This window comes from Chenopodium quinoa, unplaced genomic scaffold (assembly GCF_001683475.1).
Source record: "Chenopodium quinoa cultivar QQ74 unplaced genomic scaffold, ASM168347v1, whole genome shotgun sequence".
NCBI lineage: Eukaryota > Viridiplantae > Streptophyta > Magnoliopsida > Caryophyllales > Amaranthaceae > Chenopodium > Chenopodium quinoa.
This window is the reverse complement of record NW_018745569.1, coordinates 518,797-531,139: the sequence shown is the minus strand read 5'-3', so window position 1 is coordinate 531,139 and position 12,343 is coordinate 518,797. Positions and strand designations below refer to the sequence as shown.

The 12,343-nt window shown below is 35.3% G+C and overlaps 1 protein-coding gene and 1 long non-coding RNA gene across 9 annotated transcripts; one reads left to right on the top strand and one right to left on the bottom strand.

Moving 5' to 3' along the window:
* Positions 1-320: 320 nt before the first annotated feature.
* On the bottom strand, positions 321-1,599 carry LOC110716254 (DNA polymerase delta subunit 4-like). The gene is given in 3 exon segments (XM_021894863.1): positions 321-514; positions 1,445-1,547; positions 1,549-1,599. Coding segments are annotated over 3 exon segments (348 nt in total).
* A 3,468-nt stretch (positions 1,600-5,067) lies between these two features.
* LOC110716383 lies at positions 5,068-8,654 on the top strand. 8 transcript variants are annotated; one of them, XR_002510477.1, is made up of 8 exons: positions 5,068-5,382; positions 5,509-5,619; positions 5,696-5,843; positions 6,162-6,264; positions 6,546-6,609; positions 6,718-6,813; positions 8,046-8,102; positions 8,202-8,654. It is a non-coding gene; the product is annotated as an uncharacterized LOC110716383 (long non-coding RNA). The 8 variants fall into 8 exon arrangements; XR_002510475.1 differs by having other exon boundaries at positions 6,718-8,102; positions 8,279-8,654; XR_002510472.1 differs by having other exon boundaries at positions 6,718-8,102.
* Positions 8,655-12,343: the final 3,689 nt, after the last annotated feature.

Genomic DNA, 12,343 nt, shown 5'->3' with positions numbered 1-12,343 from the left:
AAGTTTCAATAGATGAAAGTTGCATAATGTACGACACACGTTATCATGAAAACTTCTTCCAAGAAGTTGCTTAAAATTACATAAATAGAAATTCAACAATAATTTACAGAAAAACAATGTTTTCTACTAGATGAATAGCCCATGATTACAACATTCGAGCAGATTCAAGCTTACAACCACGCACTACATATCACTAAGAAGTGATAAACAACTTAACAAAAGCAGCATAAGTAAAGAGCGAAAAAAGATCTAACCTTAGAGCGATATTAGCCTAATATCTTGTTCGAGATTATATCAAACCTTAATCTCGTTCAGCAAACCTAAACTCGGCCCACCCACAAGGACTCAAAGCAAACCTTATCTAATTTCAAAAGAGTCTCAACCTCTTTGGGAGGGTTCAACCCCAATTTATTAGCCTCATTCCATCGATCAAGCCTAGCCAAATCAATGTAAGGTCTATACGCCATGTTCATGTCAAACTGCCTCAAAACCTTCTCATTGGAATCATAATCATCTGAATAGTAAAAGTTCACCAAATGAATTAGACCATTTAATTGGATACTAACACTGTTGATTAATAACTGCTTACTCAAAGTTCATTAATGCTAAATACATACACACTTGACAAAATACTTTTATTGCAAAATCTTTAATTATAATTGACTTGAAAGCAATGATCAACAATAATAATCAAAGTTAGCAAAATTTGATCAACAAAAATAATAAAAGTTCAAAAATATTTGATCTAGCAACAACAATCAAAGTTTTTGCAAAATTTGATCAACAAAAATAACCAAAGTTAGCAAAATTTGATAGCAACAATAATCAAAGTTTTTGCAACATTTGATCAACAAAAATAACCAAAGTTAGCAAAATTTAATCAACAATAATATCCAAGTCACCAAAATTTGACACAAAGATCAATATTAGGCAACAATTTGGAAACAAAAAAGCAATTTTGCAGAATTATATTCAATTAGGCAAATCAAACTTCATTAATAACATCATATACAAAATCTTGAACATTTGTTCTTTAATATTAATAAAATCATACTCTAATTAAAGCTTTATTGCTTTATAGATCACTTCGATCATCATTAAATGTCCTTATATATTCAAGAGGAAACCCTAGCATTGTGTTACCTTAATTTCGAATACAGTTAAGTAATTCACCACATCAATTCATCCAAAATATGAAACAAAACATACAAAACAATTGAAAAAAAATTACTCCAAATTAAACAAAACTAATAACAATAATCAAATAAGATAAACATTTCACGAGTCGCAACAAATTCATACATATATACATCCATTCGACAACACTGATGCAAACTAACAATTACAAAAAAAATCAATATTATAAAACTAAATGAGTGAAATGAAATCGGAAACAACAACAACAACAACAACAACAAAAAGGAAAGAAATTAAAGAATGAAACCTTGAAGATGAAGAGAAGGAGATTGAGCGACGTCATATCCAAGAGAAGAAGAGTTAGGAGTAGTTTTCTTCTTGGAAGAAGGCTTTGAAATGCCAAAATTACCCCTTCTTCTTCTGCTTGAAGAATCCCTTCATGTTAACTTTTGGAGTCACCATTATTGTTTCTCAATGTTCTGAATTTCAAATTTTGAATTTGTTTATGTTGCTGTAAACGGTGAGAATGTTAGATATTGTTAGATTGTTAGGTGTTAAAATTGGTTGATTGGATTAGAGTTTGGGCTTGAAAGTCCAGCTTGATGAAGTTTTGAATATATGGGCCCTAGTGTTTTGGACTTGTTATCTGGCTTTATGATCGTTTGTATTTTAGCAGCCCATGTTACCAAAGAAGTTTATCATTTTTTTCTTTTCTTTTTTTTGGAAGTATACCAAAGATGGTTTTTTTATTTAGAAATAATAATTTAATTCATTAATAAAAAGTCATACAATATCTAAAAAAACTTGTAATTTAAATAAATCTAATTAGATCTTTTCTTCGACGTCGCGATCTTTGCATATCGAACATTCTTTGTGTCTTCTTTAACATCGTTGTATATTACAGCCTTCGATACGAGGGGGTCTATAGATATGTTGTAGCCTTGAAGATAATATTCATTTGATTCAGTTGAGTATGCTTGATAAATCTTCCTTTTCTTCGATCCCACATAAATCTTTACCAAAAAAGTAAATTCAAAAAACCTAACACTAAAGTTCATATTATAGGGGTACTAACTCTAAATCTCACAAAGGGAACGGACTCTAAATCCCACTATAGGATAAGCATGTCTAATTGAAATTAAAAGCAAAAAGATTAATTATATGAACAAACTGGATGTACATAGCTAGATTCCCTAAGAAGTTTGGCTATTTTTGGCCTAAGAAAACGTAATTTTATGATCCCTTGAGCTAGATAGGAAAAAAAAGAAGAGAAAAAGGAAGGAGAATGGGGCGGCTAGGGATGGTCATGGGTCTGATCTGGGTCGGGTCCTAAAGGACCCTGACCCAAACTCGTATTTTTATTCGAGGATCCATATCCAACCCAGATCCAATGGGTCTGAAAATTTAAGACCCTTATCCAAATCCGTTGGGTCTGGCGGGTCCAGGGTGCTAAATAGATCCAAAATGGATCCTTAATTTATTAGTTTAATTTTAACGTATCTTTTACACAAACATATATATCTTAACATCTAAAAAAGTCAATAAGCTAATAACTGTTCATTTATTGTTGATGTTTGCTGATGTGTCACACACCTCGTTCCATTTCTCCTCGTTTGTTGCTTTGTTGTTGTTTCTTTGCTTAGAGGAGAAATTTCTGCGTAAGTGAAAATAAGGGGTTAAAAAAAACAACTTAATCTAATATATATAAATAAAGTAGGCTTTTTTCAAGAGCATTTGGCGCGCCACATAAGCAAAGGTATATTTTCGACCAATTAAAAATTAGATTTCTATTTTATTTTGGAATTAAAAAATTCGTTTGCCACCTAAACAAAGTGACGAATGAGATTTAAGAATTTTGCCACGTAAGTATAAACAACGACTATTGATTTATTAGGATTTAATTTATTTAAAAAACTAAAAATTATCTTTTAAAATAATCATCTTTAGATATAGGATTTATATACCTACTATTATAAGATAAATTTTGATAGTGTTTATGATAAGAAATAAAAATTATTCCTTAATTATAATTAAATTAAAATTTGTGATATTTACCATTATAAATTGACGCATTATATGACACCAACAAAATTTCGTATCAATACAAAACCAAACCAAGCAAATTTTGTGTCATTAATTTTGTGTCAGTTTTATTAGGTCATCAATAGCCGGGTAATTCTTAGCCTAATTTTTAAAACCCATGTTTAAATGTATATTTGTGATTATTGCTTAAATTCTGTTTATTTGGGATACTTAATGATTATATGTTTATGTTTTGTTTACTGAATTTTGTTTTTACATGCAAATCTAATTTAATCAGAGAATTATATTCGAGCAAAAATCTTTGGAATATCAAAGTAAGAGTTTCTCGCCTGATGATCCTATTGGATGAGGAGGTATTATATCTTTATAAATCATTTACATTTATTAAATCTTTTAATGAACCTTTTAGTTTTTATCAATTAATTTTATGATTAAAACAAATTTTTTGTGATTTAGGTAGCTTAATTAAGTCATAAAATTAACTTCATTTTTTATTTTAAATTATAGAGTGATTACGTTCATGCCTCAATTAAAGTCAACTTTGTTCTACAATTTTGTTCAAAATTGATTGAAGGAAAAGTTTACTCCATTAGATACTTTTCAGGCGTTACAAATAAGGAGCAATATCGCACACATTGTCAGCGACAACAAAATAATGATTCAATTTTCCAAAATACTGTTGTTTGGGCGATTGAGGACGATGAAAAAATTTCAATGCATAGATTTAATTTTGTATAATTACAATTTTTAGATTAATTTCACAACAATTATTCACTTTCTGGTAAATATTTTAATTTATTTTATAAGACTATAAAGAATAATTTTATATAAATTTTATTTTTGCTAACATGTTCTATTTATCCACTTTTATTAGATGGAAGAGATATGGGTGTGAACAAGTTGGTGATCCTATCGAATTTTTTTTTAATACAAATTTTTTTACATCGAAATATTACATAACTATTATTTTTAATGCTCTTATCAAAATATTTATTAGGGGAATAAATTACATAAAATTAATAAAAAAATTATCCTTAACAAACAATAGCAAAGTAATAAAAAATATTATGAGTATGATCTATTTTTATGAGATTTTATTTATAAAAAACCGTGGGATATTAAGATTTTAATTATTAAAAAAAATTAAAAATTAACTTACGAAATTAATGGTTTAATCTAAATACCCGATTAATAAGATGTTTTTTCATAAAAAATATTTAAAACTTATAACGCAATAAAGAACTTTACCTTCTATAAACATTTTATGTCTAAAATTTGAAAAGACAGATAATTTGTTAGAGATCAAGATATCACAAGAAATATACAAAATGATATATAGATTTGAGAGTTTAATTTCAAGTGTAAAAACCAACGAATAATGATTTAGGATTTAAATTATTTTAAAAATAAAAAAATTATTATCTTTTCACATTAAAGATTTTATCCTAATATGTAATCAATGAAATATCATATTTACAATTTTTTTTTAAAGATATCATATTATTGTCATATAACTAACAACAACAAATAAAGGGTACAAAACAACAATAAATTAAGTCGCATTATAAACTACATTAAAAAAATTATACTTTTGTAATTGGCAATATCCTTTTAATTAAATTGTTATTTGTTTTTATTTTTTTTTTGTCTAAAATTATTAAATTGTAAATAAAATAATTAAAAAAAAAAAAAAAAAACTTAGAGTATATAGGAAAATATCTTTTCTTGAGATATATGTATGAAAAATCGTGCATCGCACAAGCTTTCATCTAGTTATACCAATGAGGAGAAATTTTTTTTGTTAAAGAGAGTGGTGAAGAGGGTTTTTTTTTTTATATATTTTTTTTAATGCATTGGTAGGGTAAAAAAAATTACTCAAAAATGAAAATAAATAGATGAGAAAAGTGAGAAAGTGGGTAGAGGGAAAATGACAAAAATGATGTCAATGCTCTCTCGTCATCCTCTCTCTTTATCCTCTTCATCTTCTCAAGTTTCTTCTCTCTTCAAATTCTGGTGAATATTTTGTTGCTCAGATCTTTAATATGAACATGCTCAACTACTTCGAGCCTTTTGATTCTTTGGCGGTGGAGGCGGCGGATTTTTTAGGGTTCCGTTTTGGCGGTCGTGGTAGCGGCGACTCCTTCAATTCAACCCAATTCAACAGCTTCTACAATCATCCGAGATCAGCTCGCTAAATTCTGAGTACTTTCTTCAAAACCTTGTTGTTCGATTAACGTTCAATATAGGGGTTTATTTATTCGATTTTGCTTTCGATTTTTAAGAATTTTATTTATAATTTCTATGGTTATTAATGTCACAAAATTTTAGGGTTTTTGAAGGGTTTCGTCTGTTGATGGTGGCGGCACCTTCTTGCGAGCCTTATTCCGACCTATGCACCCTTCTCCAGGTTCATTGTGAAGTTCTTCTCCATCAATCAAGGTTTTCCTCTTTCTTCTTTTTCAGTTGCAATCGATCTTAGGGTTTTGTTTGTTTTTAAACTTGAGGTGTTTTTTAGGGTTTTGTATGGCGGTGGTCGCGGCAGATTTTGCAGCAGCAGAAGGAAGACTAACTCAGTTTCAATTTGCACAATTTGTTGAAGACTAAAATCGTTGGCTTCATCTTCTTTTGTTGAGTTTTCCTGAGTTAGTGTATTATTGTAAAAAGTGGGTTGGGTTTTTTTTTTTTTTTTTTTTTCTATTGCTTCTTTTACAGTGTTAGTTTTTGCTCTTTCAGGTTCTCATTATTCCCTTTATTCTTGAGTTTGTGTGTTTATTTAGTGTCATTGATGTTAATTTGATCAGTTTTGCTATTATAGCTGCCTTGTTTTGGTTCTAATGGGTGAATCTACCTTGGTATCTGCTACGTATGCCTGTTTTATAAAGTATTTCTCTGTTTTTTTTCTTAAGTTCGTGTTCCGTTGTAGGAAGTGGGCTGGATTTTTTTCTTCTTCTCATTTTTCATTGCTTTTTTTCATTTTGTAGAAAGTGGGCTGGTTTATCATGTAAGAAGAACGTATGTAGGGTTTGAGCTCATCAAAGGTCAGTCTTTCTTCTGGCAGTGGCGGCGGATTTTGCAGCAGTGGAGGTAAGACCAAAATTGGAAATCTGTTGTATTTTCTGTTCTGTTTTTATTTAGTTTTCTTTGTTTATTTAGGGTTTTCTGTCTATGGTTAGAGTTGTGACTTTTATATATTATAGATTTTCTTTTCCATAGTGAATTTTTTCAGTTTATTTGGTTGTGTGTCAATTCTGTTTTATTTTGATGGATTTTTGTGTAGATTTTGCAATTGACGATACCTACTACATATCTCTTTAAACAAGTTTTCCCTGAATTTTTACCCTTTATTTTAATGCATTTTTGTGCAGATATTGCAATTGACAATATCTGCTACCTAATATCTGCTACCTATGTCTATGTCTCTTTAAAAAGGTATTTTCTTAGAGTCCTGCTACCTATACATTGCTTAGACTTATAGCAATTTAAATTTCACAAGTGCTGATTTTGAATGTACTTTTGTCTTTTCCTATTGTGTATAAGATGAAAGTATCTGATTTGTGAAGGCCTTAGTGGAGCAAAGAAGAGCTTCAGCGTTTCTATGAGGCATATCGCAAGTATGGTAATGATTGGAAGAAGGTTGGCATAACATTTTTGCATTTCCTTTGAATTTTCTAATTTTTTAATGTTTATGTTTGGTTCTAATGGGACAATTATACTTGTGTTTTAGTTTCTGTTATTAAATTGGTGAGTAACGATTCTCCCCTTCTAACGATTGAATAGCTCTGTCAATAAATCTTGGTAATACCATATTGTAACCGGGAAAATTTGACATGTTCTGTAGTTTCTGTTATGAAGTTGGTTAGCCATTTTGGGGTTCTCATTACCTTTTTTTCGTCTTGTTTTTGTTTATTTGAAGTGTGATGAAGTTGATGTTGATTTTTTCAACACAGCAATATACTTGTATATATTGATTGCATTGTCACAAGTACAGTGATTAATGAATTGTTGTTGAACAATCCTAGCATTTATATCAAGTTTATTAGCTTCTTTGAAGTTGCAGTTAACATTAGTGTAATAATATAGCATTCTTTTTGCAAAATAAATCAGTTTAATGCTAATTAGTTGAAGAAAGCTGGCTTTTTTAATTAAATTCATTGGTTGATGATTTTTCATGGTAATTTGTTTGGGTTTTCATTTATCTATTTATTATTAATTTGTAGTGTAAATTGATGGTGATCATCAAGTGTTGATTAGTTTTTTTTTTGTGATTTATAATCTGGATTTCACATATTATGAAACGCAATTGAATTTAAGAGAGATAATTTGGTGCACTAAAAGGAATAAATACCGAAATGGGACTGCATTGTTATCTGGTGCAAGAGGATTTTTTAGGTATCCATTATCGCAAATGCATATTTTGTAATGTGATCGAATATAGTAAGACTATAAATTTATGATGATCATCAAATGCTAATTATTTGTCTATGATTTGTAACCAGGAATTCACTTTGTATGAAAAGCAATTAAACTAGAAACTTAATTTGATGCATTGAAGATAATTAAGTTGTTCATTATATACAAATAACCGCGGTGTTTGTTGCAGGAAGGAGGTAAATAAATATTGAAATGGGACTGTTGTTATTGAATCAATAAAGTGCAGTATACAATATGTCATGACTCATAATCCCTCCTCATCTTTCCTTAAGTATTCTGTACATATGAGCATGATCAATTGATCATATTTTCCATTAACTTGTTCATAATGTTTGTTATAGTGTATTGTTGAAATTGAGCCAGTGTGCTATATGGATAATGAAATAGCCCATGATCATCTCATTGATTATATGGTTGGTGACGCTTTCTTGTAGTTTCCTTTGAATCTTATGTGCTGCAAATTCTGTGCAAACTTCTTTAACATTTTAAAGGTAAGTTTTCAACTTTATTGCTTTTAGTTTATGTTGGAAGCTATGATTGTAGCTATTGTATTTAAATTGTAACTTTTTTTTTTATTATTGAAATTCCAGATTCTCTATTATTTTTAAATTTTTCTTATTGTTGCTATGGTATGGACCCACATGGCAACGCACCTGCCGTACCATAGATCGTTATGTACACCAGAAGGAGCAAGCAGCAGCAGCACCAAGGAGGCAGCAATACATAGAGAGCAAAACAGCAGCAGAACCAAGAAGCAGAAGACAGAACATCAACTAAAGACAGCACACCTTTTGCACTATTGTATTAGTTACCTTTTTAGTGTTAGTCATCTTAGGTTCTATCAAAAGGCAAGTTGACTTAGGAAGTGCACCTTTATTAATCATGTATTTAGAGAAGGGAAAGGAGAAAAGGGAAGGCAACCAAAAAATAGATATTCAGTTAGAGAATTGTAGCTATTAGGGAGATTGATAGCCTCAAGCTATATTGAACTTTTGTAATCTGTTGCCATTGATAATCAAATACCAACTCCTACTTCTGCCTAACATTTTTGTCCACCACGGTAAATTTAGACAGTTGGATCGAATAATAGATTATCTGTTCTATTACAAGTGGTATCAGAGCCGGCGATCATGGTGGCCTCCACTACCCAGCGTCTGGATGCATTAGAATCGCAGCTCGAAGAGATTGAAGGAAAGTTAAACACCCAGGAAACATCGATTGGCAGAATTGTGACCGAGGCAGTAAACCAAGCCATGGACACTGCTAGAGAAACATGCAAGACGGTTCACCATCCTGTTTGATAACGAACGGAGAAAACAAGAGAACATCGGCCAACTCGAAGGCCGAATTGAGCGCTACTAGAATCACCAAGGAACCCAAAAGACGGTCGAAAGGAAAGAGAATGAGAAGCTTCGGGAAGAGGTACGAGCGGCAGTGGGAGCAAAACAAGGAACTCATCTTCAACCACCCATGGTCCGGTTATACGGCGACAACAACCATATGCACGGAGAAAACGAAGTACCGACACCCCGGAGAAATGACCCAGGAGGGTTGTTTGGATGAAGACGAGGATGGGATCTGGAAAGATACGAGAGACCCTAGGAACGGCCCAGAGGGTGGATACCGGAAGTACATGAAGTTGGAGATGTCGGTCTTCCTCGGGCAAGATCCGGATAGTTGGCTAATAAGGGCAGAAATGTATTATGAGTTCTACCAGCTGGCGGAGAGAGAGAAATTGGAGGCAGCGGTAGTGGCAATGGACGGACCGAGCGGCGTCGGCCGGTGATGAGGTGGGCGGATTTAAGACAGCGCATACTCCATGAATTCCGACCTTTCACACTCCATGAACAATGGCTAACTGTAGGATAGGATGGAATGGTGGAGGAATACCGTCAGCACTACATAGATCTGGCAGCACCACTCGACGGGATTCTTGAGGAACTAATGATGAGCTAGTTTGTCAATGGCCCGAAGGAGGAAATAAAAGCTGAACTGTGGACACATGACCCACCCACCTTGGAACAGGCCATGGAGCTGGCTGGGCGGATTGAGGCCAAGCACCAAATACAGCAAGGGAAAAGGGAAGCTGGGCTGACTCGTAATGGGCAAGCCCAAGTTTCCTTCCCACAGTGAGGAAGTAGTAGCAAAAGTGGGGTAAGCCTCATAAGCACTTATGGCCTTCCCAATCAAACAGGCCCACCCAGAACTTGGCCCAAATCGCCAGAATCCCAAGGATTTGTTAATATGAACAAGACTCATTCAATTTTATCCCAGCGAAACACCACAAACGCGAGCACGAGGAGGCTGTCAGAGTCATAGCTTAAAAGCTTCAAGAAAGAAGAGCCAAGGGGCTCTGTTTCCGGTGTGATGAACGTTGGGGGGTAGGACACTGATGTAAAAGGAAGGAGTTAAGTGTCCTACTGTTGGCCGGAGAGGAGGAGGTGGAAGAGGAAGAGGAGAAGCCCGCGGAAGAGGAGTTAGACAAAACCACCATCGGAATCTTCATGTGCTCGGTGGTGGGGCTGTCAAATCCGAAAACAATGAAGCTACTAGGGGCGGTTCACGGGAGAGAAGTCATAATTATGGTCAACACCGGAGCAACACATAATTCTATCGCGGCTACCGTAGCGGAGGAGCTGCAACTTCCAGTGACGGGTAGCGCGAAATTCGGAGTGGCGCTAGGCAATGGCGATATAGTACGTGGCAAGGGGGTATGCAAGGGAGTTCCTGTGAGCTTGGCTAGAGGGGTAACCATTAAAGAAGATTTTCTACCCTTCAAGCTCGGCAATGTAGAAATAATTCTCGGGGTGCAGTGGCTCGAGAAATTAAGAGCCATGACAATCGACTAGCGCACCCATGTGATGCGTTTCACCTTGGAAGGGAAACATATAATGCTAGTGGGAGACCGATCTCTGGAAAAATCGCAGGTAACACTCAGGGAAATGATTCGGACCTTGAGTAAAACAGGAGAAGGGTTGTTAGTGGAGGTAAACCGCTTGGACCGTGAAGAGGAAGAATCAGGGGCACCCTAGAATACTTGGCTGAAGTGTTAGAGGAATATGGCAGAATATTTGAAATGCCTATCGGGTTACCACCGCATAGAGGGCACAAGCACTCGATAACACTTAAGGATGGGAGCAATCCCGTAAGTGTTCGACTATACCGGTACCCTTAAGTTCAGAAAGACAAGATAGAACGGCTCATGTAGGAAATGCTTGAAGCTGGCATAATCATTCCCTCCACCAGTCTATTCTCAATCCTTGTTTTGCTAGTGAAAAAGAAGGACGGATCATAGCTTTTCTGTATGGATTACCGAGCTCTCAACAAGGAGACGGTACCGGATAAATACCCCATTCCGGTCATAGATGAACTCCTTGACGAACTACGTGGAGCAAGAGTGTTCTCTAAATTTGACTTGAAGTCCGGTTATCATCAAATTCGGGTAAAATCGTGGGACACCCACAAGATCGCATTTCGCACTCACGAAGAACACTACGAGTTCCTTGTCATGCCATTCGGATTAACTAACACTCCGATCACCTTCCAATCATTAATGAACGATGTCTTCCGATCGTACTTGCGAAAATTCGTGCTAGTCTTCTTCGACGATATTTTAGTGTGTAGTCAAGGGAAGGAGCAACATAAGCGGCATTTGCAATTGGTATTAGAGAAATTAGCAGAGCACCGATTGTATGCCAACAAAAAGAAATGCGAGTTCGGAAGAGTAGAGGTGGCCTACTTGGGGCATATTATATCGGAGGTGGGAGTATCCATGGACCCCGAGAAAATACAGGCGATGATGGAGTGGAGGGTGCCTCGAAATTTGAAAGAGTTACGAGGATTCTTAGGGCCGACCGGTTACTGCCGGAAATTTGTGGCCCGATACACCCACATTGTAGGACCACTAACATCACATCTCAAGAAAGATAGTTACGGGTGGACCGAGGAGGCAACGACAGCGTTCCAGAACTTCAGTAGGGCCATGACTACTGCTTTGGTCTTCGCGATGCCAAACTTCACTAAAACGTTTGTGGTAGAAGCCGACGCTTCGGGTTTTGGGTTAGGAGCAGTTCTGATGCAAGACGGGTGACCTATAGCCTACTACAACAAGTTATTGGGAGTTCGAGCCCAAGAAAAGTTCATCTATGAGAAGGAGTTGATGGCCACTTGCCTAGCAATCCTCAAATTGGAAACATTATTTGATGGGGAGGCACTATGTAGTACGCTTCGATCAACAAAGCTTGCGCCATATCACACAACAAAGGGAAGTTGGAGGGGAATATCAGCGATGGATGAGGAAGTTATGTAGTTTTGACTTTGAGGTTCAGTACAAGCCGGGAGCTTCGAACAGGGTGGCTGATGCTCTGTCTCGCAAAGGGGCAGCAACAGCCGAACTTTCAGCACTGACCTTGTGGCAGCCAGTGGATTGGGGGGAGTTAGAGAGGGAGCAGGCCGAAGATAGTTGGACACAAACTATAAGGCAACAGCTAGCATCCAGGGGAGAAGGTCCGAAAGGGTTCATGATGGAGGGCAGTAGGCTGCTGTATAAGGGGCGTTGGGTGCTCCCTCGTAATTTAAAATTCATACCGTTACTCCTTAAGGAGTATCATGATACACCGATCGGGGGACATGAAGGGGAAGTCAAAACATACCTCAGATTGTCCAACGACTAGTTTTGGACCGGAATGAGAAAGGATGTAGCTTCCCATGTGCGAAAGTGTGTTGTATGCCA